At 41.9% G+C, this 26863-nt stretch overlaps 2 protein-coding genes and 1 long non-coding RNA gene across 3 annotated transcripts in view; 1 reads left to right on the top strand and 2 right to left on the bottom strand.

The window, feature by feature from the left end:
* LOC121719383 overlaps window positions 1–26863 on the bottom strand; it is a 92408-nt gene that overhangs the window by 33194 nt on the left and 32351 nt on the right. The gene's annotated exons all lie outside the window — the stretch shown is intronic.
* Window positions 6195–7264, top strand: LOC121719710. Its single transcript, XR_006034323.1, has 2 exons — window positions 6195–6326; window positions 6562–7264. It is a non-coding gene; the product is annotated as an uncharacterized LOC121719710 (long non-coding RNA).
* LOC121719561 lies at window positions 13844–17437 on the bottom strand. Its single transcript, XM_042105302.1, has 3 exons — window positions 17319–17437; window positions 14863–15522; window positions 13844–14444 (listed from the first exon to the last, which is right to left on the bottom strand). The coding sequence occupies exons 1-3, from the start codon at window positions 17320–17322 to the stop codon at window positions 14176–14178; spliced, it is 933 nt and encodes a 310-aa protein (XP_041961236.1). The 5' UTR covers window positions 17323–17437; the 3' UTR covers window positions 13844–14175.

Here is a 26863-nt window from a genome sequence, read left to right as displayed (position 1 = left end):
AGTGGACTCGGAGTGCTGTCGCGGAACATTGGAATTTGTGGCTGCCCAGGACTTTTCTAAAACTTCTCGCTATCACCCGCACACTGCACTAAAATGGTGTATTGATCGTCACCCCTGGTCAAAAATAGGTTCCCGCCGCCTGAGTGGTTAGTGGTGTTCGTTGATTATTAAAATATATCGGCGCAATGTATGATTTCCAGCTGTCTTATTTGCTATTGTGGAACTATTTTTTCAGACACCTCACAACCGCGTATAAACTTCCGCTCAATATTTGAGCCTGAAGCATAGAAGGTGGCGCAGTAATATCAAAGTGCAATGAGTCTTCCAACAGAAATCAATGGGATTTTACAAAATGCCAAATAAAACACGACAGAAACTGTATTTCGCTATGCTACTTGTTTTGGAACATCAACGAACACCACTAACCACTCGGTGAGTTGCACAGATTTGAAACCGAACGTTAAGGGTTGTTTTAGGACATGCTTGAGCATGCCTGTAGGCAGCCACTCTGACTAGTCAAAGGCGATTCAAAGCACGTCAGAAAAGTTGAGACAGGACCAAACGTCAAAATTTCGGTGTCCACCACTCTAGTTCATCCAAAACAAACCAGAAACCAGACTCAGAGTGCTAAATACCGGAATTTTCCTTTAAAACTATCTAGTCTATACTAAAGTAAATATTTGTCTGCTTATTTGTACTTTTACTTAAGTACTGAGTTTCAGTACTTCCTCCACCACTGATTATAAGCCTATGTTATCACAAATAATAAGTATGAAACAAAATGTATCAATTCCGGAATATACTGACGGAGTTTGAACAAACATTTTTTTAGAATTTCAGAGAATTCTGATCTGAGAAATGCGCCAAAGCAACTGGGAAAAACTGAAAGCTTAGACAGCCTATACGTTTTTTTTAGGCTATTTATTTATTTTCCCAGAAGACTAGCGGAGTGCGGACACAATAATAGATAAACAATCACTCCTTCAGAAAGCAGGCTAGGCTACTCCCGTTTCATGGTAGGCTAAAGCAAAAATGCATCGATAAGCTGCTGTTAAGATCCGTTTTGTTACACAAGCAACGAATTAACCAAATGGATCAACGGATGCTAACCATGTTCCATGGCACACTTGTTTTCTAACATTCCAGAAAAGAAAAGTGCGGATGCAATCTGTCTTTAAAATCAAAGCCTTAATTATTTTATGAATCAAATAGGCCTATCCTACTTACCAGTACGGGAAAGCTGTTATTAGAATCATGTGCTGGAATAATGTAAACGTCTACAAAACTTAATAACCTATAAAAATGTCGATAACAAATTACTTTTGATTTCAGGCGCACCAAGATCTCTACCAGACCGTTTATGGAGAGACGGTTCAGTCCCACTGTATCAAAACTGGTTGCAGTTCACCTATAGTTCCCCTAGGGGCAATCACGAGCGAGTGCAAAATGAATGCGAGTCAATTTTCGCCTAAATGGGAAAATTACTTTTTACACTTGCTTTGCTTATTACCAAAAACCTCACATTTCGCTGAAGGTGTCATACCTACAGTGACAATTACACAACTACATCAAAAGTGAAACAAACCAAAACATGTCCTTTCGGTATTTCACATGGGACATGGATTTTGCCCTTAAAGAGAAACTATGCAGTTTTGGCAATTTCTTCGCTGTTTCCTCGATTTTTGCTCGCAGGTTTCTCTGCAGAGCTCCCTGTACAGCCTCAGAGTAGGCTATATGATTTACGGCACTCCTCAATCGGTCAGCCTATTGTTTTCCTCTTCCCTGTTCCGCTTTCTGATTCTTTTTGCTCTGTCATGACGAATGATTGAGCAACTCTGCAGTTAAGCAATTTGTTACACTCGTTCCTTCCTGACACTGAGGCCGTCGGCCTGCCGGTCCAAAGTTGCAAGGGTGGTTTTTCCTCTCACACGCGCTATACGCACACGCAAGTTGCGTAGGGCCCCGCAAGTTAATGAAGGCCCCCTGCCCCGTCTCCCCTTGAGTCAAGCTAGTGACAGACATGTAGCTAGGGACAGTGCCTCATACATTAGGAAGATGAACATGAAACCGAATTAGCATTCAGAGCATGAAAAACGGAAGAAACTTCACGAAAATGAACAGCGGGAGCAGCAGTCGGGTAAACTTGTGTTCGTTCCATGGTTTGATGTCTACACGCATCTCTCCAGCGCGTGTTGCTGGCCTAACAGGGAAGTGAATCCCCTGATCTGTCTGCGGCTTGCTTGCCAGCCTTTCCCAGTCATGGTACTTCGCAAAGTTGCATGTCCCGTTTTTTAAATGCAGGCGACTGGCTACATAAAAAAAAATTAAATGCGCTCATAACTTGCAGCTCGGGATGAAACTAGCAGTTTTTCAGCAGAAACATGCGAGAAGCCGAGAACCCGTCGAAACTAATCGGTGATTTCACTCTTTCCATACATTTTAAAGGTACATGTTTACAATATTTCAGTCAAGCTTTAGTTGGCTTAGATAGCCTACAACTGAACGTAGGCTATGCAAGGCTATATTAACCCTTAGAACCCGATTGACGCAAAGTGCGTCAAAAAACACACCCTTTCTTCTCTGTTACATTGTTCCGGAACTGTTCATCGCAGCGAGATGAAACCTTTATTGCATGACAGAGCAGAAGTGGGGCTTTCCAAAGAGACTACACACTGCCTGTACGATCAAGTATGAAAATAAAAAAAAATCATGAAATGAAATCAAATTGCATCATATTTACAGTCTATACTTCTCTGCGTTCACCTGCGCACCCATTACTCTCGTTTGAATTACTCGCGAACCCGTGATCGCATCGATATGGCAAGCATATCAGATGAAAGAGGGGGCACAGGGCTATCCATTGGTACCATGTATATCGATCCTTCTGGTTTATAAAAACAGACGAAGTGACTGCAAAATAATAACGTCATGTACACAAACCAACGCTGCACACCCATTACTCTCGTTTGAATTACTCGCAGACCCGTGATCGGATAGATATGCCATGTCATGAAAGAGGAGACACAGAGCTATCATTTGATACCAAGTAGCCTACATCCTTCTGGGTTATAAAACAGACGAAGTGACAGCAAAATAATAACTTCATATAGCTGGACTTACCCCAGGTTTTTGTCTGTTTTTGTGGCAAAGCATGTTTAATCCAACGCTATCGTGTGTTTCTCTATGGCAAAGCATGTTCATAATCCGGTTTTGAGATCCTAGCAAATTCCTGCATGGCATCCAATTCAAGGCTCACATTGCATCCCAATTTGTTCAACAAAGAAACCCCTTTTTTGCCTCTACTTTGTTCATGGTAATGCAGTAAAAAGTTGTTGTAGAGAATCATTATGAGTGCAGACACCATAGGCACACACAGGCCAACACTCAAACTCGGGTCAAGTCAGGTCAGATCAGTTCGTGTCACAGATATGGAGCGCAGAAAGGTCATTTTTCATCACTAAATTAAAAGAAATGCCATTTATTTCTGTAAGGCGCACACCACATATGTCTGATATTGCCAGATTCAGGACAGTCTGCTCTACACACACATGTAAGGCAAGTCGAGCTGCCAGCTTGCAGTGGTGAGATACATGTCAAAATATAAGATTTTTTATAATACGCTTTTTGTATTTTTATTATTTAACATAATAACCTAATGGTGATATAACATAATGGTGATAACACTGTCGGTAGGGCCCCCTTTGGAATTTTTGCTTGGGGCCCCCACAGACTCTAGAATCGCCTCTGCTCACGTGTGAGGGGAAGCCGAAGAGAGGAACTATCATTCTGGCGGGTTGCAGACAAATTGCCCAATATTTTGCCACTATTGGCAGGGACGGGTCATGGCTTGTGCCAAGTGTGCACGTGCACAGGGGCCCTGAGCCAATGGGGGCCCTCGGATTAAAAAATAAATAAAAAATGCCATAAATTTAGGCTAGATTATGCCCGGCGCGTCTGTCTGTTAATTTGCGGCACAACTGAATGGTGTTATGGAACCGTGGACCGAAAGAAAAATAAACTAAATGTTTTCCTGATCAATAAATACTTCTTAATTCATAAAATATAGAGGCATAACATTAGGTGGATGTGGTAGTCTATGAGTGCTCATTCAATGTGTATGTGTGTTTGCGAAAGTTCAATGTGTATTTGTTTGCGAAACTGACAAACTGAACCACTCCTGGGTAGGTGAATGAAGTGGATTCCTGCAATGTTTATGAAAACAGCATAGCGATTGGATAGCCTAATAAATAGCAACTTGTTGTATGCAGTTGCTTATAGCCTATCGTAGCAAATTGAAATAGCCTATGGCGATGCCGATGACAGATAAGCCTACATTTATTTCACTCGTCTCGCTGGAGTGAGCGCATAATGTGGGCTGTTGCGCAAAGAAATCAATTAGGGAGATGATCTGCATCTCCATTTACCAAACGCTATAGTTTTACTAACATCTCCAGTGTTAACATGAAATATGTCTCCATGCAAGGTAGTGTCAATCAGCAGTGAGGTGAAAACCTTATCATGCAGGTAGCTAATGTCACGTCACCTGAGTCAGACAGAAAACGGGCCCTGCTTGCTCTGTTAAAGTTTGTATGCCCCTTCCAAACTGCGTTAAAAGGGTGTATTTAACAGCCAGAATTTCGAATTTTTCCCGGGGGAGACAGCCCCGAACCCCCAGTAATATGATCAGCACCACCTCTCACAAAATACTATCAACGTCCCTGCTACCGGTCCGTCGGAAATATGACAACTGTTGTCCGGTCCATTTAATGAAAAAGGTTGGGAACCCCTGCTGTAGACTGTTTGGACAGCAAAGGGAGATTACAGCCTAATAATAAAAACAGCTGCTGGAATTCATTTCTGTGTGGGCCTGTATGATAATATATGACATACTACATTTGCATTGTGTGAAATTGTGCACCAGCCTGTGCAGCCACAGCAAAAAGAGACGCGCTGGCTGCACGCGCACTTCACGTGCCTGCGCAAACGCGCATGCGTGCGTCGCGGTCAGGGGGAGGGGGGGCCTTTTTTGATATTGTGCACAGGGGGCCAAATCTGTTTAATCCGTCCCTGACTATTGGTCTAAAATCTTTTTAATTTGTTCATATTCCATAGTTATATTCCATATATTATTTTATTACGTTTTCTTAATATTCATGACAAGTTAAATTTAAAGAGATAGTGGTCCAACGGCGGACCACAAGTGGCACGCCACCGGCGGCATACCACCAGCGGTCCGCTATCTGCCAATCTGATTTTGCTATCTGGGATCACACACTATCACAGGTAGCTGGAAGGTACAATTGAGTGTCGTCTGCATAACATGTGACACTGAAAATTGTATTTCTCAAAGATGGAGCTGAGGGGGAACATGTATAAAGAAAATAAAAATGGAATGAATAATAGCTTCCCATTCTGACTGATAAAGTTCTATCAGTCAAATACAGGGGCGGAGTGGCAATCGGGACGATCGGGGGTTTTCTCGGTGGGCCGGCCGATGAGTCTACGCGGTGCGGGTCGACCCATAGATATTTAATCGCGGGCGTGAGTCGTACGAGATCGTCGACTTGATAGATGCATTTAAATTTCCCCCGAAAATCTCCGGGATCTACACTTTCATGATTAAGAAGTCCAACAAATATTTATACCACTCGCTCACTGTCTATATCTCACTCCTGGTTACCCTGCATACTCATCTCACCCATGCTGATTTTTGTGTAGGCTAGTCTTAATGTTTTATCTTAATTCATTTTTGTCTTATTCAGGCGTTACAGAACTTTCATCACAAATAAAAAAAAAAAGACAATTTAATTTGTTCTTAAATTAACGTAAGCCTAGGCTAGAATGGAGCAAAGCCTCCTGGGAATGGGTAATGTGTTTCTGGTTTATCCAATGAACCGATTACAGGAGTTTTGACAGTCGACAGATTTGCGTGGTTGTTTGCTGTTTTACATATGGATGGAAGGCAGAGAGAAAGGTTAGCGGAGCTAAAGCATTGACGTTATTGAAACTAGCACAAGCTAGTGTGGCAAGCTGACTCTGCCTACGCGTTGACTGATTTGATTGGCCTCAGTGGGCGGGTTTAACTCAGCAGCTTCCTGAACTCGCGTTCCTCTGTCACCCGGAACCTGACTTGATTGTTTGGCGTGAGTGCAGGCGGTGTTGTTAGCTGCTGAGAGAATGTGGACGAGTGTAACGGTGTTAATAAAGTGCTCAATATAGTTATTGTTAAATCCTGCTAAATGGGTCAAGACTTTTATTTTGGAATTATTCTGTACAGTAGTTGCATTGTGGGTGTCCTGCAGCAGAAGAGAAGTTAACTGCTGCAGGTAAGCTGGGCAAATGAGGGTCCGCATTAAAAGTCATTAAAAGTGTTATAAATTGTATTATATATGTCCTATATCTATTGTTAAAATCATTATGTATGTTCATCCACATAACTCGCGTTTCAGCGATGTTTTGTATTGTCTTGTAACTTTTATTTGGTTTTGTATTTTCGGTTGACCTTGAAGCACGATCGTATGGCTTTAGTGCAAATTTTAATATCACATTTATTTTGTTCAGGCGGACCAGATCTCACTGTCTTCCCTCATGTTGTATTTCCTGACCCATGCAGGTAACCAATTGTATTTGTTGTTTTGATTTTATGTTTCGTGAATGTTTTATGTTTCACTCGTAGCATGGCTAGCATTCACGAGCTAGAATGACTAGCCATTAACGTCTTTGTAGCGTTCTAAATGCAGTACTGCTGTATCACCACAAGAGTGGAGTGTTTACCTTTTTATGAGCGCTGTTTTGCGTGTTTACTAATGAAAATAGATGAAGTAGTGTTTGTATTTGTATGTGGTATATCGAATTCACTCTCTGATTGAATGTTTGCATATTCTACTGTTTATATTTATTTTATCATACTGGATGATCACCCCCATGTAAGAATATAATTAGATCTAATTAGAAATATAACAGATTTCAACAGATTAGATATATAAGTAGTTTACTTATACAGTTACATACATTTACACATTCCCACTCATGTTTTTATGCCACATTATTCCCTTTTGGAATTTATTTTGTATTATTTTATTGACACACCTCACCTCATACTGGACCTGAAATGAAATATGCTTAGATACTTAGTGTAGTAGCCTAATAGAATTGTGTCTGAGAGCAGAAGAGAAGTTAACTGCTGCAGGCGGACCAGATCTCACTGTCTTCCCTCATGTTGTATTTCCTGACCCATGCAGACAAATAAACCTGCTTCATCTACCATCATCGTTTCCGAGTGCATCACCAGTAAAACACAACGCAAGTTACACGAGAAAGACAACGTGGTCTTGTTTGGCGTAAGTGCAGGCGGTGTTGTTAGCCGCTGAGAGATTGTGGACGAGAAAGACAACGTGGTCTTGGCTCGCCTCCGCTGTATAATCAGTTTTCTGACAAATTTGCTTTGAGCAAGACTGCGGTTTAGCTCAGGCCAGCTAGCCTGGAACCAGTGTCGGCCCTAATAGGGGCAGTGGGCCTCTGTGTGCTTTGGTTTGGGAGCGCCGAACGTAGTATTGGATTCATGTCCAGCGGTCCTCAGGGCAATTGGCTATCAACAGGTGCAGTGTACCCACGCCTCAGTCCGGCTGCTGTTTTGCCTTCTTATGACCTTTTGGTTATTTTTTGGGGTTGATATTGTTTCTATTGTTTATGGTTATTTTGAACTTGTGTTTGCTGCTGCTCCGCTTTACTTGGCTTGGTGCATGTCTGCTATGGCTGCGGTTGCTATGCTATTCCACCTTGCCTGCTATTTACTGTATGTCTGCTTGTTTGTCTAATTGTTTTGTCTTGTCTGTTTGTTTGATGTGCTGTGGTGAAAAGGTCTCGGTGGCTGTGCCTACTCCATGTTAATGCCTTAACTCTTGTGAATGTGTGGTTTGTAGTGTCTTTTGTTTTTTTTATTTATTCCTTTGCTGTGCCTGTTGGGGTAGTAGCGTGGGGTTGCTAAGCTTCCTTTCCTTCCCTTGCCCCCTTGTGTGTCTCGGAGTGGTTTTATGTGTATATGTGTGTGTTTGTGACTAAATCTAGACTCTCCTTTAGTGGAGGTGGAACCCTGTGGTGGTAGCGGGCCTACAGTCTGGTGGCTGCGAGCTCCAGCGTACCGGTGTAATGCCAAAAGATAAGTAGCCATCACACATACTATAGTATATTGAATGTTACCTGTGAGCCCATTGGAGTCTTCTGGATCTTGCTGTGTCCTCACGTGTGTGTGTGTGCTCGCGTGCGTGTGTGCGTGTGTGACGTTGGATCCTCCTCTTCTGGTAGCTGTCCTCACCTCGCTGTGGTAAGCCCCCAGGCCCTGTCTCCTGTACCTTTGTTTGTCTCTCTCTCTCCCTCTCTCTCTCCTTTTCCCTCCTCGGAGTTCCACCCGCAGCGGAGTGTGGTGTTGGGTCAGTGGACTTATGGTTGGACTGACCTCTGGCCTTATCATTATCTGGCTGTCAATTTTGTATTAATAAAGTATAACTATTTATGGGATTCCCGTCTCTGCTCTGGAGTGTGTACGAACCTGTATTAAAGTCAATTGTTCTGGTTAATTTGGAATAGTTCCTAGGTGTAGGTTACCCCCTCCCCCTAGGTGGCGTAGTCGCTACGAAAATTCTCGCCTCCCTCATGCCACACTAGTATGTTGATATGAAGCCTAGGCCTAGCCTAATGACTAATTAGGCTGATAAATGGTTTGTGGAACTCGTTGGAACTGTCTATATGTATGCTTATATAGGCCTACTTTAATCGTTCTCCTACAAACCTATTCAAAGTGCCTGTTTTTTTCAATTATTTAATTACCTGTGTTATTAGGTTGACATTGTCTGTAGGCTAGGCCTTTTTTAAATTTATACAGCAACTATTGGAGTGCTATGATACCCAGATATATCCTTCCATGACGCTTGTAAATTTCCATCCACCCACAAAGCTGTTTTTATACTGCACTGTTGCTAGCATCTAGTTCCTTACACATTTATTGAAAGTGCCTGGTTTGTGGTTGATTGGCTTGTTGTATTGCATTAGCACTATATGTTTTGTTTGTGCTATTGATGTGTGTGCATGTTTGGGGGGGAGGGGGGGCCGGTGTAGTCAGAATTTTTCCGGTGGATTTTGGTGCCCCACTCCGCCCCTGCTCAAATAGGATGTGAACCATTTCAACACTGGGCCCTGTATACCAACTTAATCCTCCAATCGTTTGGTATCAAATGCTACATTAAGATCAAGAAGGACTAAGAGGGCATAACAATCAACAAACAGTAGTACATCTCCCACTTTAGTCTTAATGTTAATTGTTCTGTTGTGAGCTTTGATGTGTAAAGCCACAGGACATCCAATAAGATGACTTCAGTTTGATTTTGTGACAAATTAGAATAGAGACAACATCAAGTGCAGTGCTGATCTGGACTCAGCCTTTCCCTCCTACAAACTGGCACACCGCCCATTCCATCCTGGGCTTAATGCTTCACTCTCTGTCATACTTTACTGCCACCTAGAGATGAATCTTTATTGAATCTGTGTCATGGAAATATACACATACTGCTGTATTCACACAGTTTTTATGAAAAGTAAAGCTGAAACATTTAAAACCAAAACACTAACGATTCATACCATTTTCAAAAAGGCTACAACAGAACTCCAGTGTTGTTTATGGTGAACCGCTGCTGTAGATGAGGAACTAAGAGCACAAATCCAGTCCTAGCCCATCGGACGCAAATAAGCCTATACCAGTTTAGCACTGGCCCACAAAATACTTTTGAAGAAATCTACATTTCACACGTTGCTCTCAGTTTGAATTAAACAGACTGCACTTACCTCTACTCTCTCAGTGATTTCAGAGCTTTGAGACAGTCACCAAGGACTGGACATGACACTGGCAGGTTCAGAGTGAACTTTGGTGCGTTCCTGTAACATCATTAAAGGTTTTACAACCTACAGTGGTACCTCGTGGCCTCTTTGAGTCTTGTGTCTGGAGATCCCCCTACCACCCTAACAACCCAACACACTTAACCTGCCCAGGAGATCCTCCTCCCCTACCACCACCACTAACTACCCAACACACTTAACCTGCCCCTTACCAAGAGATCCTCCTCCCCTACCACCACCACTAACTACCCAACACACTTAACCTGCCCCTTACCAAGAGATCCTCCTCCCCTACCACCACTAACTACCCAACACACTTAACCTGCCCCTTACCAAGAGATCCTCCTCCCCTACCACCACTAACTACCCAACACACTTAACCTGCCCAAGAGATCCTCCTCCCCTACCACCACTAACTACCCAACACACTTAACCTGCCGTTACCAAGAGATCCTCTCCCCCTACCACCACTAACAACCCAACACACTTAACCTGCCCTTACCAAGAGATCCCCCCCACCACCACTAATAACCCAACACACTTAACCTGCCGTTACCAAGAGATCCTCCCCCCACCACCACTAATAACCCAGCACACTTAACCTGCCGTTACCATGACATCCTGTTCTATCGCATCCCTCTCTTTCATCTACGTCACTGGACTTAACTGGACTCTGAACTCATGTAAATGTAAATCAGGTTTAAAGGCCAAGTATACTTGCATATACTAGAATGTGGTCTCTGCATTTATCCCATCCGTGATACACACAAAGAACACAGTAAACATATAGTGAGGTGAAGCACACACTAAACCGTAGCAGTGAACTGCCTTGTGGCACTCGGGGAGCAGTGAGGGGTTAGGTGCCTCGTTCAAGGGCACTTCAGCTATGGATGTGGGCTCAACCACTTCCCCCACCCACATTTTTTCTACTGGTGGGGGATTGAACCAGCAACCCTTCGGTTACAAGCCCGAAGCCCTAACCAGTAGGCCACGGCTCATTCTACTTCTGATGCAGGTAATACTCATTATTACACTATTAGGTTCTGACTGCACCTTCATTGTTCTCCATTCTTTTGTAAGTCACTTTGGACAAAAGCGTCAGCTGAATGAATGAATATAAGTGGACATGGAATGAATTAAATAAACGCATGAAGACATGATTCAGGAATCATGATCTCAGATCTGCAGTGTGTGCACTTCCACAGTCATCTGGGCTGAACATGGGGTTTTCTCAAATCTCTTCTTGCATACGGCCTGTCTCCTCGATTCTCCAGCTCGTCCCCCGGAAATCGTTCAAACCCCGACGTCATCGAGGACATCTCATTCATCTAATTGCATGTCTTTTGGATTCGCCCTTACACTGACGTCGCACGTTTTCCAAATGGCGCTTACGCAGTCGAGGACGTCTCATTGTGCAGTTCATCAGGCTTCATTCCTCCATCCTCCTATAGTTCCTTCCTCGTTTCCGTGACAACATTAATCAGGAGGACGGGCGGGGGGAGGTAGGAAGGAAGGGAGGATAGACAAGGAGACACATGAGAAAGCCCCCAACTCCTTCTACTCTGTACACACCATTGCCCACACCAGCCAGTGCAGCGACTCACTACTGCCATCTAGTGCTGAGACTCAAAATATCATCTCATACATTTAAGAGGAGACAGTGTTGTGTGGGTAGATGATAATTGTATGAAGAATGAACTGATTGAGTTTAATGACTTCATTATTGAAGACTTAATGGTCAAGACAAGACTATTGCATGAGTCTCTAAGACCTAAGATAAGCTTTTATTTTTGTCTAAAGAAATGTTTCCCCTTCACTGCAAGGAAAAGATTGGTCCACAGTACTTTCTTATGAATATTAGATTATGGTGATATAATATACATGCATGCATCTTCATTGAAAAAAAAACTGGATGTTGTTTATCATTCTCTTTTGCGGTTCATAACTGGTGCTACTGCAAGGACACATCACTGCAACCTATTTGAAATGGTTCAATGGGACCATATGACACAGGATTATGATGCAGAGGACTGCAGACAGCTTCCCCAAAAGAACTGCAACTTACCCTAGACACACACACAGTTGCATTGCGTTACTGCATGGCGGTGGGTTTTTCCGACAGACGGGGGTGTGCACTATGGTGTATGCCTTGAAGCATAACCGCAATTTGATTGGCTGGTGCCTTGCGCTGCTGTCCGTTGGTACAGCAAAAGTTGAAGATTTTGCAACTTTTTTGACGGAGGCCGTGACGGAGGACGGAGAACCACAATTCACTTAAGCTTGTAAAGTGAACGAGATGCGTGCTGCTAACTCATTCTGAAGACAGACTACAAGGACAAAGATTGTTGTGATGTTTACGGAGAGACAAGATGACCAAGAACATTCCAATGTTATTCATAAGTTATTTAATTGATAAAAACAGATGGGAAATTGGGCATATACCATACCGAATACAATATATCACGGCAAAAGTTATTTCTGTTGCACATCAGAATCATCAGATCAGATTCAGAATCACTTTTAAAACTTAAATAACTGGCTTGTGGAAATGTTTTTATTATTCTGGAAAGTATTTCAAACCAATGAAGAGGTATGACACCTAATCTGTCTTTAAAGCTCATAATAGTCTGGTACTGAATTAAATATTGCACTCTGATGTGTGTGCGTTTGTGTGCATTTGTGTGTGTATGTGTATGTGTGTGTGTCCGTCCCAACCTCTCAGTACTAGCTCGGATCAGCTGACCGGCAGTAGTTGCGATAATCTTTCAGCACCAGTAGAGACAAACCAGCGTAGTCGTGTCCAGTAGGAGGTGGCTGGTTGCTTTATGCATCACACAGACAAAATGTTCTCACAAATGTATCAAACGGAAATACTTTGGGACTCAAATCGGGAAAGATCTACCAAAATACAACACCAAGCAATGATGAGGGGTCCTATGAGACCAGCGGCAGGGCACAGCCTAGTCGCTAGCTTGATGTTATCTTGCCAAGTACTCACATCAAGCTCCATGACAACTAAAGAATAGCTCACATTTACCATTACTTCCAAATCACTGTTCACATTTGTAATGATTTTGATTGGTTGTCACATACAGGCTTTCAGAACTACATTGTTGTGAGGCTTGGTCTGAGGAGCATTTGGACCAAATCGGTGCAGATCAGTAGATGACCCAGACCCATCCTTCAAAGAGAACAACTTTGGACCCACAAGCCCCCAATTTCATTATTTTTTTTGTTGTTAGATACATTATAATGCATCAATTAAAAATTAACATCTACATACAATTGTGAAATAACCTCTACAGCATTAACTGAAAAAAAAAAAAAAAAACATTGGCTAGATTATATAGATTACACAAATAAGATTATAGACCTAGATTACAGATTACACATACATATTGTTCAAAATACTTATATGTACACAATTTGTAGATGAAGTGGATAAAAATGAGTAAGTAAGTAAAGTATACTTTATTGTCCCCAAGAGGAAATTTGTCTTGGGCTTCACAAATCAAGAAACAGCTTGTAAAGGATCAGATCCAAACCATCACGTGTAGATCAACTTACTATGTTGTTTGTTATTGTATTTTGCACAGTTTCAATAAAAAAAAAACACCTTTTATTTTGATGCAATGTTTTTTTATAGCACTTTGTGAAAAAGCATGTCATGTATTTATTGCATTTGAGAAAAAATTATCTGTTTTTAAAATTAATCTTTAAATATTAAAATCTGGATTTGAATTTTGTTATTATAACCTTGAGATGCTATATGAAAGCTTGGAACAGAAAATAGTGGTTTTCATCATGCCACTTTCTTGCTTAAGAAAACACATTTTTACTCAAATTAATCAAAATGGATTTATAGCGTTTTGGAACAAAACTCTTCAAATAGACATCTAATCCAAGAGCTAAGCTCTAATAAGTGATAACAATAAATCAACAGTGACAAGTAGAAAGCGAAAGATGTCTTGTCTCTTTTCAAATAACAATTTATCATAAGATATCAGAGTTATGTGATGAAAATATTGGGCCATCCAACTTTTCAATGCCACACAAAATGGACTTTTCAGCATAAGCTTGTCTCTCTCAGCCCCACACCATCTTAACACGTTGTCTGCTGTCCATCTGACTGTTTTACAGGCTGTATTAGCCCTCCTCCAATCTGGTCATAACATATACATCTGTAACGTATTCCCTGTTTTATATTATTTTTTAAAGTGTAAAAAATAGTCTATACAGAATGCAGAGAAGAGAGAAAAGGAGAAAGATAGAGTTAAGGAAGATGAACTAATCTGTGATCTTTTCAGAAGCTTCCAGAGGCCTCTTCTGGACTCTCCCCTTGTTCTGTTCTGAGCTGCTGACTTTCTCCTCCTCTGCTGATCTTTTACGTTTCCTGCGTCCATCCAGTCTTCCAGACCTTAGCGAACCAATCCCAGAGCTGGTAGCTGCTGACATCACAGAGTCTTGTTCTGAGGGGGCTTCAGATGCTGTGTCTGAGATGTGTGTGTGGTAGGCTGATGTTACTGAGGTTATTTCAGACCTGCCATCTCCTCCCACTGAAAATAAAACACATGCAATCTTAAAAACGTCTACATATCTGTGTAAGCCATCATTATATTCAGTACCATTAAGCAACAATATGGTCAGATTTGAAGATAAATATGGGATTGCCTTTTACACTTCAGTGAATGTCCAAAAGTTTTTATATTTATATTACTACTGTATGCATACTGTACCATTTATGACTTTACTGAACTGAAAAATCTTATTTGTACTTGCAAAATGGATCAACACTTACAGTATATATCAATGTAAATGCTAGAGTACTGATACACAACTTCTAGCTGAACAAATGTCAGACCTTTTGCCCTATTCTTTCATGGAGGGAAGTACCTAATAATAATAATAATAATAATAATAATAATAATACTTTGCTTTAAGTCAACATCATGATCATAACATATTTAGACTTACTATTGGGGGGAGTCATAATGCTGTTTGCCAGCTCAATCTCTTCCTTCAGTTCCTCCAGCTGCTGCACCTCCATCTTCCAGTCTGCTGCTGTGGTCTCATTTGTCCTCCTTTCCTCATACTGGAAATGGCTTCCTCCATTGAGAACCACTAACTCATCAACCTTCTTCAGTACACCTGGCCAGCTCTCCTCACCTGTACAGTGAACATACCTGTTCCCACATTTCTCAACCAGCCACTGCAGGGCCTCTCCTTCACTCTCAATGTACTCCTCAATGTTCCTATCTACCGACTGGTCATCAGAGGAGTCAAACATCACTATGGCGTGATCCCAAACTCTGTCCCCAAGAAGCCCCAGATGTGTCTGGAATTGTCTCCTTCTTCTCTCAGTGAAGTGAAGATCAGTGTCGACTCTCAGTACAAAAGCATGTGGACCAGGATCACACAGTGACACCAATTCTGCTTTAGTCTCTTCTAGAGTTCTCTTACTTGGTGTCATGTTAACACTAGTGATCTCTCGACCTCCCCTGATTTCCTCCTCACACTGAAGCATTACTCCTTCTGCCATCTCTCCTCTGTCACTGTCTGTGTCTTCTTCTGAAGTGAACTGCTCAACATACTGCAGGAGCATCACCTTAATCCCAGAGAGAGGCTGTAGTTCACCTGTAAAACAATTGATTAATTCATTAATGTCCACAAATGCACGCACACACCCGTCGACACACAGTGTTAACATATGATGATGACACACACACACACACATTGTCTGTGTGTGTGTGTTAACCAGAGCTGGTGAGTGGAGCTGAGCTACGTGCTAATATCCTGTTCCTCGCTCAGGCGGCTGTTCACTCAGCTGCTCCTCTGCTCAATTTCGCTCCCTACTTCACTTAAAATTTCTCCAGTGAAATCGTTTGATGCTCACTCCAATATAAAAGAGGGAGACATACAATTTACTATCTACAAGCCGAACTGTCACCTTAAACAGAAAACTTAAAACCCAAAGAACTAGCAACGCCAATATATTTCACTCATAGAACATTTATTTTAAAAGAACAATCTTGGCAATGTCAATACACAATACTTTAGCCTTCTACTTGATATGAAGCATATTCAAATTGCTCACGTTTTTCTTAGCTCTGCGTGTTTCCGTAGCACATTCTCATGTTTCCGCGAAATGTGTCTTCTTAGATTATAAAATGAATCTTTACTCACTGAAGTAGTGTCATCACATGGTTGTTCTTGCTCTACATTGTTAGCATCTAGTTGTTTTGTAGGAATAGTACACTTGTATGACTTCCTTTCTAAAATATTTAGCGAACTCCATCCCCATCAACGAGCTTACAATGGCCAATTTTTTTAATTTACAGGAAAATTCCGGTATTTAGCACTTTGAGTCTCTTTTCTGGTTTGTTTTGGATGAACTAGAGTGGTGGACACCGAAATTTTGACGAAGGGTCCTGTCTCGACTTTTCTGACTCGTTTTGAATCGCCTTTGACTACTTCAGAGTGGCTGAAACAGGCATGCACAAACATGTCCTAAAACAACCCTTAACGTTCGTTTTGAATTTCCCCTGGGGATCAATAAAGTATCTATCTATCTATCTATCTTTTCAAAACTGTGCAACTCACCGAGTGGTTAGTGGTGTTCGTTGATGCTCCAAAACAAGTAGCATAGCGAAATACATGCAGTTTCATTTTGTAAAATCCCATTGATTTCTGTTGAAGACTGAAGACTCATTGCACGTTGATATTACTGCGCCACCGTCTATGCTTCAGGCTCAAATATTGAGCAGAGGTTTATACGCAGTTGTGAGGTGTCTGAAAAAATAGTTCCACAATAGCAAATAAGACGGCTGGAAATCATACATTGCGCCGATATATTTGATTTTAATAATCAACGAACACCACTTACCACTCGGTGAGTTGCACAGTTTTGAAAACGAACGTTAAGGGTTGTTTTAGGACATGTTTGTGCCTGCCTGTTGCAGCCACTCTGAAGCAGTAAAAGGGAGATTCAAAACACGTCAGAAAAGTCAAGACAGGACCAATCGCCAAAATGTAGGTGTCCACTCTAGTTCATCCAAAAAAAAACAGAAAAGGGACTCAAAGTGCTAAATACCGGAATTTCCCTTTAACTGACTTGGTTTTATTAGGAAGAAATTAATTCTGGGTGGATTTGGGCATGCCTCAGACTCTGGAGGCGGAACAGAGCGGCCGCTCCAGCGTCCAAATCAAAAAGCGCTCCGCGCTCTAATAAAATTCCATCCGCTTCACTCCTCGCTCGCTCCGATCACTAGCTCTGGTGTTAACATATGATGATGACATGGCATGAATATCACCATATATGTTTTTACTGCACTGTACTCATAATTCACATTCTCATAATGTCATGCATACAGTATTTCAATAATAACAAAAAAACTAATCATGTCTGTTCATTTGTCTAAAAAACAACTCACCCATGACATATTTAAATATAGCCTCCTGTTTGTAAGCATTTGTCTCTCTGTGTTCCACTCTTGTACTGAGGTCACGTCTCTTCTTCTCCACCTCCTGTAGAATAGTTTTGTCAACCTCAAGATGATGTCCAACATTTCCTGCTACCATCTCCTCAATCTTCTCCAGCATCTGTGTGACCTGATTGTCATCTCTGTTCTGATTGTTGAAGACATGATATCTGTTCCCACATTTCTCTACTAGAGACTGCAGTGCCTCTTCACTCTCAATGTACTGCTCAATGGTTGTGTCTCCCAGCCAGTCTCCATAGGTAAACAACACCATGGTGTGACTCCAGACAACACTACCGAGAAGCTCCAGGTGTTCCTGAATATTTATTCTTTCTTCAATTGTAAAGTAATCATCAATATTTATGACAAGTAGGACAGCATGTGGTCCTGGAGGACACAGCGATACACTGAGCACAATCTCCTGTTTAGTGAGCTCAGGAGTGTCTATGAGACTGATATTCTTCCACCATCCTGGAGCCTCGACTACAGTGACCTGTCTGCCTGCTACTTCTCCCTGTCTCTTCACACACTGCAGTGTTCTCACATCAGGGTCAAACTCCTCTCTGCCCAAGATGGTGTTTCCCGATGAACTCTTCCCAGATCCTCTGTTTCCGAGCAGCACAACTCTAAACTCTGACCATGTGGATGAATTCCCTGCTGAAAATAATATATAAATATATTTGACATTATATGACCATGTTATCTTAAGAGCTTTGTGGACTTTGAGCAGCAGTAAGGAGTTGTGGTTTAAATCTAGTGAGCTGACCACCTAAAGTGCATGTACACCTTGTACACACCACTTCCAGCCCCACTGGCACTGCTAAATGTTGGTGCATCTTTGGCGATACAGCTGACAATGGCCTGATGTGTAAACTTTTCTTTCATTTTCACGGGGACTTACGCCCCGGAACACAGAACTATAGTGGACATCCTGGATTGTTAGTGGGAACAGCACATGTGTTTACATGTGATGCACATGATATCAAAATTAATTTGAAGATGAAACCAAAAATAACAGGGAAAAAAAACTAGCCTATCAAGTGTAAAGCAAATGCACAGTGTTGCTTCATTTTCACTAATTTTACTATTTTACTAATTTCTTCCATGGCCATAAGAATTAATATTATGATATATTTGATTCAATGTTTCATAAGCTATAGATGAAGATGTTAAATACTCACACTTCAGTGACTGCAGGTGTTGTCTTTGCCTCTCCACCTTCATAAGTCTCTCTGTTGCTCTCTCCCTCCTCTCCTTTACTTCCTCCAGTCTCTTTCTGTCCATCTCATAATGACAGCTTCCGTTTCCAGCGATAATTTCCTCCATCTTCTCCATCAGCTCTGTGATCTGTGTTCTATCACTTTTGTCCTCATTGTTGAGAACATGATATCTGTTTCCACATTTCTCTACCAGATATCTGAGGTGTTCTTCACTGTACTTCAATGTACTGCTCAATGGTTGTGTCTCCCAGCCAGTCTCCACAGGTAAACAGCACCATGGTGTGACTCCAAATTCTGTCACTGAGAATCTCCAGATGTTCTTGGATGTTTCTAATGACATCCTGCGTGTAAGAATTAGCTACCGGTACTTTTATAAGCAGTAAGATAATGTGAGGTCCTGGAAGACACAGAGACACACTGAGAACAATCTCCTGTTTAGTGAGCTCAGGAGTGTCTTTGAGGTTGTAGCTACTCCACCATCCTGGAGCCTCGACTACAGTGACCTGTCTGCCTGCTACTTCTCCCTGTCTCTTCACACACTGAGCTGTTCTTCTCTTCAGGTCAAACCCCTCTCTGCCCAAGATGGTGTTTCCTGATGAACTCTTCCCAGATGCTCTGTATCCCAGCAGCACAACTCTGAACTCTGACCGTGGTGATACATTCCCTGCTGAAAAGAATATAGAAATATTTGGCATTATATGACCATGTTATCATAAGAGCTTTGTGGAATTTGAGCAGCAGTAAGGAGTTGTGGTTTAAATCTAGTGAGCTGACCACCTAAAGTGCATGTACACCTTGTACACACCACTTACAGCCCCACTGGCACTGTTAAATAATGGTGCATGTTTGGCGATACAGCTGACAATGGCCTGATGTGTAAGCTTCTCTTTCATTTTCAAGGGGACTTACGCCCCGGAACACAGAACTATAGTGGACATCCTGGATGGTTAGTGGAACAGCACATGTGTTTACATGTGATGCACATGATATCAAAATTAATCTGAAGATGAAACCGAAAATAACAGGCAGATAAAAACTAGCCAATCAAGTGTAAAGAAAATGCAGTGTTGCTTCAATTTCACTAAATTTACTATTTTACAAATTTCTTCCATGGCCATAAGAATTAATATGATGATATATTGATTCAATATTTCATAAGCTAGATAATTATGAAGATTGTTGGACATTTAGATCTTAAATCTCCTTGTTACCATCTACTTTCTACGGATTTACTGGCTACCGATTATATCTCGTGAACAAACTGTACCCAGGAGGCAAAACACCCGTTTTTTAGGAAATCAGACATGGGCTGCTGTAAAAGGTTGTCATATAAAAATGAAATCTATGATGTCTGAGGATCACAACCTGGGTGGACAACCCGGTCGACAAGCTGCTGGAAACTTGTAGGATGTGTTTAAAGTATGCGTGTCCCCCGCAAAAAAATGCGCGTTTGAAGCTCTTTGCAGTTCCCTATCAGGCAGCTAGCAGCCGCGATCAAATGTCATCATCCATAACTGCTTTCATATCTCTGCTATATATCATTTTAGTTTTGAAATCAACAGCCCTACCAAAACAACGGGAATACAGCTTTCAAACGATATCTTGATTGTACAAGCACTATGAAATAAAGTTGTGATCGTGTAACGTTACATTGAAAGACTTTGAACTTCTGTTGTTGCTAATTATCCATTTTTCTCCACTAGCACTAGTTCTAGCTTAGCCTGCTGCAAAGAAAATAGCTTTGATTGATCAAATAGTTTTACGTATACTACTTACCAAAAAGGTGATCTTGTAAAACAGACCATGTAAAGTTAAAACAAATAAGACATCAGTCGGTTCTGTCTTTGTATCCTTGCACGTTTACTGCAAATTTAGTCCATAAACGCATCAAAAACACAACGTCTTCTTCTGCAGTGGTGCACGATTATGTTAACGCTACTTCCTGTATTGTTGGAAATCCCATGTAAAATAGGCTATTAGGCTACTTGGATTTTCATTTCACCACTAGATGGCAATAGATAACCACTTATTGCTGTTGTGGACTGCAAAGACATTGGGCAGCGATAAAATATCGAGAAGCTGGTGAAATCAAAGTCGAGAAATTTCATGGTAAGTGCTTTTCAGTTTTCATTATAAAACAATCTAATTTCAAGTCGCTATAATATGAACACTATAATAATGATGAATAGCTTGGGCAGTAAAAAAAATCAGATCCTCACAGAGACAATGTTTCAAGGACTTATTTTTTAAAACAGTAATAGCCGGTAACTCACCCCATGGGGGCATCGTTTCTTTCCATCCTAATTAAAATGGTCATGTTATGTGTCCTGATATCCATATCCATTGTGTTTTGCTACACAGATTGGCTAAGTGACTTAGACATAATATATGAACTCTGATATGAATTTTGAAAAAATACCTCAGGATAGTATCGGATAGCTAATGTTACCCAGTTAGCTGTAGGCTAGTCAACAGCCAATCGTATCTTATGTAAAAACCTAGGTCTTAGGGTAGCCTCCTATCAGTATTTTTTTTACATGATTGTTATGGCCTAATTGTGGACTGTAGTTGATTGACATTGTTAATCAATATAATTCAGTGAAATATGACATGTGTAATTGACAAGTACAACTTTAATGAAATGTTATTTGTTGGCAAAAAAATCCCATTTATTTATGCATCCCCACCACACACACTCAGGGGGCCCAGCCCTCATGTTTTTGCTATTGATTTTGTCAACTTGTTTGAACTAGGCAAATAACTATGCTAATTTCAACTCAATTTTCAGATTTGGTTCCTGCACTATGACAAGCCAGAGGAAACGTGTGGCAGAAGTTGCCGTGTCACTGAAGCATGAGGTCAAAAGACCTTCACGCACAGACTACACCAAGTGCATTATATGTCAAAGTCAGAGCTCCATAGAGCTGCAGTTGATTCAGGCCTCAACAACAACCAATTTCATCCAAGCCATGAATGCTCGGCAAGATGAGGTATTTCTGAGATTGCGTCATGACACAATATTAGAAGACTGGTTGGAAGACAATGCACCAAGATGGCACAGGAAATGTCGAAACTTGTATTTAAATGAGAAGAGCGTTAAATATGCTGAGAGGAAACGACTGGGTGAAGCAACTGGAGGATGCAGTTCATCACAGCATGATGCTGTCAAGGTCACCAGGCAGAACAGTGGGGTATTTGATCCAAAGACGATGTGTATAATCTGCAATAAACAGTGGTTTCAGGGAAAGCAGCCAATGTCTAAAGTCTCTACAAAAACCAGCCAAAATGCCATAGAAGAAAAGGCAAAAAAACTGGGGAGAAATGACATATTATTAAGACTGATTGGGCAAGGCCATGACATGATAGCAAATGAAATAGCCTATCACAAATCATGCACGAACAAATTCAAGGCTCAGCGTGTTCCATCTGGAGAGTCCAAGCCAAACCCTCATGATGCTGCATTTAGTCGTCTTGTTGAAGAATTGGAGGCCCCTCTTTTCCAAGACCTGTCGGGATTCCTTCTGAAGTCACTATGTGACCACTACCGCGACATACTGAGGGAGCTTGATGTCAAAACTGCAGATGTTTACCGAACCCACACACTGAAATCAAAGTTACAGCAACACTTTGGATCACGCATATCAGTCCTTGACCAGACATGGGGTTCAGGCTTCATATGTGCATCCAGTGTACCCCTTGGTGATGCTCTTGAGAAGTTAGACGACTAGAGGGTAATATGGATGAGAAACACCACATCCTACAGAAAGCAGCTAAGATCATTCGAGCAGATTGTCATAAGTGCAAAAAACAAAGTCGTGAGAGGCACTCAACCGACATATCTTTAACATCTGCAAGTCATATGGTGCCAGACTCACTATTCAACTTTACAGCTATGCTACTCCATGACCGGGTGCTCGAACTTTCTGAAGCAGGAAGAGTCATTGTTGATCAGGCAACAACAGAGAAGTCCCTCATCACCTCACAGCACATCCTGCAGAATTTCTTTGGAGTACCAACACCTTTGGGCATAGCCACTTCGTACCATATATTCAATCAGACACGCAGCAAGTCGTTAATTACACTGAGCAATAGACTTGGGGTGGGGATCAGCTACGAGCGTCTGCAACGTCAGCTGACAGCAGAAGGTGAAAAGGCGATGCTGCAGGTAGAGACAGATGGTATCTATATTCCTGAGGCCATGACCAAGAACCGCAGGATTCCCCATGTCTTTGCCATGGACAATTTGGATTGGAAGAAGACGACGCTGGATGGGGGAAGTTTCCATGCCACAACAGCACTCATTGTCGAAAATAGAGAGAGTAGCAGAGTGCAGGAGGGTGTCAGACTCCCTACTTCAACAACCGATAGGAGAAAGACCCTATCAGATGTCCCTGACCAACCAGCTCCTATTTGCCACATATCAACTAAAGACAGACAGAGATCCAGGTCACTTGAACACATTAAGAGCCTTGACAGTGTGATGACTTCCTCAGATGGCACAGCTGAAGACCTTTTGCTTGTGTGGCGCCTAGCAAGGATAACTACAACTTCACAATTGCTGGATTCTCCTCCAGAGGCCGAAACAGTACTGCCTGGCTTCTCTGCCTTCTGTGCGGATCTCCACCCACACAGAGTGGCCAGCACCATTGGTTATCTTCCTCTTATCCCAGCATCTCCAACTGATCCATCTGTCCTCAAAGAAGAGATGAAGCGGCTGGTCAAGACATCACATGCACTTGGGGATAAGTATACCATCATTACTGGAGATCAGGCCACTTATGAACTAGCAGTTACAATCAGAGACAAACACAGAGAAGAGTTTTGCAATGTAGTCTTACTGCTGGGGGGATTTCACCAAGCGCACAATTACATGAAGGCTGTTTGCAAAATTATCAGGGATGCTGGTGCAGAAGATCTTCTTGTTTCAGCTGGTCTGTGTCAGGAAGGGACCGTCAAGAAAATGTTTGGTGAGAAAGCTGACTATTACCAAACTATTCATGCCATCAGGATTCTCAGTGAAGCCATGTGGCGCCTGTACTGGGAAGCATTTGAGGCATGGGTCACAGAGACAGGCACAGAGCATTGGCAGTCAGAGGTAGAAACGGTCTTGAAGATGTTGTTTGGAAAAGACACCACGGGTACTCAGAAGCTAAAGGTCATCCAAGAGTCACACCCACACTTGTCAGTCCTGCGAGAACAGATGCTGCTTTTTCAGAAATCACTGCATAGACATCCAACTGCAACTTTCTGGTCAATCTTTCTGGAGATGTCAGACATTCTGCATAGATTTATCTATTATGAGAGAGAGGGTGACTGGGTAGGACATCTCTGTGAGTCAGCGCGAATGCTACCTTACCTCACTGCAGCAGGTCACTACAAATATGGGCAACAGTCTTTGCCTCTGTATTTGGCCGAGATGAAGAAACTGCCAGAAACGGCCCCAGAGGTACATGCTGCTATGATGACAGGGGCATTCGTTGGAAGGAGAGCTGACGGCAGCCATAACGGTGTGTCTCCAGACATGCTTCTGGAGCAGACTTACAATGCAGATGCCAAGGAAGCGAGTGGACTAGATGGAATTACACTCAAACCTGCAGCCCGAACAAAGTGGGTCTACACCAAACCTCTCACTGCAGCTGTCTCTGCAGAGCTAAAGTCCATGTTACATCTCCATTCATCCAGCCCACACCATGAATCTGGCCATAGTCGTGTCACTAGGGATGCAGAAATGGTTATCAAGGTTATTGCAGCAGTGGAGACCAACCCATTCACAGTAGCCACACCATGCTTGATAAACATATCAACAGGACAGTGTGCGGAACCCACAGTAAAAGACAACCTAACACATGTGAAGGAATTGGGTCTACAAGCACTGTCTGAGTCACTGTCCAATGCTCAGAAGAGAACAAGCATCGTGAAGCTCAACACTTTCCACACACAAAACAAAAAAACAAAGACATCTGGTGGAAAATCTTCTGCACCTGGCAAGAGCCAAGAAGTTACTGCCCTTCTGCGTATGACACAGATCATTGCCAGTGGTGGAGAGCTCAACATTATTGACTTCATTGGCAAGCATGAGTGCAGTGACTTCCCCCCATCCCTCTTCCAGGAAGATGGCAGTATGAGGACTGGTACCAAGGCGAGCTTAGTGAAGATCCTGAAAGAGGAGACCAGAGTGACCATCATTCCTGATCTGCCTCAAGGTGACAGAAAAACATCAGTTGTCATCGACGCTATGTGTGCCATACGCCACTGGTCTTTTCACAAAGGTGAAACATTTGGACACATTGCTGATAGATACAAAAAAATGCTGATGAATGATGTACCTGCTGGCACTGAGATTATACACTTCTGTTGTGACCGATACAGTGGACCCAGCCTTAAGTCTGCTGAACAAAGCCGGAGGTACACACCAAAATCTGCAAAGGTATATGAAGTTAGTGAGCAATTCACAGCTCCAGATCCACAGGATTTTTTTTCAGTATCAGCCAATAAAGCAAATCTCCTTCATTTCTCACACATTGCTCACACCTCCTTCAGGTGGTGTGAGCATGAACAACTTGAGCCTCCTATAGGCCTGACTCGTATCTATCTGGGTGGTGGATTTAAAGAAGAGACAAAGAGCGTTGTGCTCACAGATGGTTCTGTCAGGGATGTTCCTGCTCTTGAGTCCACACAGAAAGAGGCAGACACAAGGATAATACTCCACACTCTCTACAGTGTCCAGAATGAAGGAGTTGGCAGAGTTGTCATCCATGCCAATGATACAGACATCATTGTCATGTGCCTGTACTATGGTTCAACATACCTCAGTGATCTGCCAGAGCTGTGGGTAAGAACAACACAGAATGCCTATCTGCCCATACATGAAATGGTAGCAGCACTGGGACCTTCACTATGCTGTGCTATGCCGTTTGTCCACAGTCTTAGTGGAAGAGATACAACTAGTTATCCTTATTTCACTGGTAAGAAGTCTTGGTTCAAAAGCAGCATGAGAATGGACATACCTGCACTTGAAGAGTTTGGTCAAAACACAACTGATGACATAACAGATGACCTGCTTCACCAGGCACAAGGCCTCATCATAGATGTGTATACATCCTCAGCTGATCACTTTGAAGATTCTGATCTGGGGACACTGAGAGCATACAAGTTCTTGAACAACAAATCAACCCTCTTAAAGCTACTTCCTCCGACTGAAAACGCATTTCTCTTCCACCTTAAACGGGCAGCTCTGGCAACCATCATTGACAAGAATGCGCACATTGCCAAGCCAGAAATTCCCTCTTTCAGAAATTTTGGATGGTCTCTGGATGAGGGCCAAGCAGTTGCAGTTCCAATTCCATCTACACAGCCTGCCTGGCCTGTGTCAATGGCCATGGCAATATCATGTGGTTGTGTTAAAGGTTGTCAGAAGAACTGCTCCTGTGCAAAGAGGGCATTTCCATGCTACATAGGATGCCGTTGCCAGGGGTTGGCAAGCAAATGCTGTAGGATACAACATGCTGAAACACTAGAGAGCAGCGACAGCAGCAGTGACTCCGAAAACAGCTAAACAAATTGTATAAACATTATTACAGAAATTAGATATCACCCTGAATTTTAACCTGTTCGCCTGTTTCATTCATTGTTTTTTACAAATTGCTGCTTAATGTAACCGTTTTAATCAGTAAATACTTTTAAAACTACTCCACACATGACTCCTGTGTGTTTTAGTCTTTCAACATTTAGTTGTCCATCTCACACTCCAAACACCTGGATTGAACTCCAGAGTAACCCGCCTAACCCCAATTCCTGAAATCCTTTTTTTAATTTCGATAGAATAAATAAAGCTATCCCACTTGTGAAAGAATATTAGAAATACTAGACATTGCAATACAAATAACAAATTTTGCATAAATATGCAAACTATGTAGGCCTACTGTACATATAGAAACAGAGCACTACAATTAACATCAGTTAACAGATTAACAGTAAACCTTTCTTGGATCTTATTTGATTTGATAGGCAATTATAGGCTTGAAATTGAATTCCCTCTAAATGTGTTAATGGGTCTGAAGTCTGGTTAGTGAAATGATCAAAATATTATTTCATCTGTAAAAGTTAACTTCACATGGTATTTTGATTATTTTAACAACAACAAAGGGAAAATAATGCTACCGAATACAATGGAATGTTCTAAATATATTATATATATATATATATAATTAACTTTAATTTATTTATTTAATTTTATTTATTTATTTATTTAATTTATTTAACTTTAATTAATAATAT

Source organism: Alosa sapidissima, chromosome 9, assembly GCF_018492685.1.
Source record: "Alosa sapidissima isolate fAloSap1 chromosome 9, fAloSap1.pri, whole genome shotgun sequence".
NCBI lineage: Eukaryota > Metazoa > Chordata > Actinopteri > Clupeiformes > Clupeidae > Alosa > Alosa sapidissima.
The sequence above is the reverse complement of the archived record's forward strand: the minus strand, read 5'-3'. Positions and strand labels throughout refer to the sequence as shown.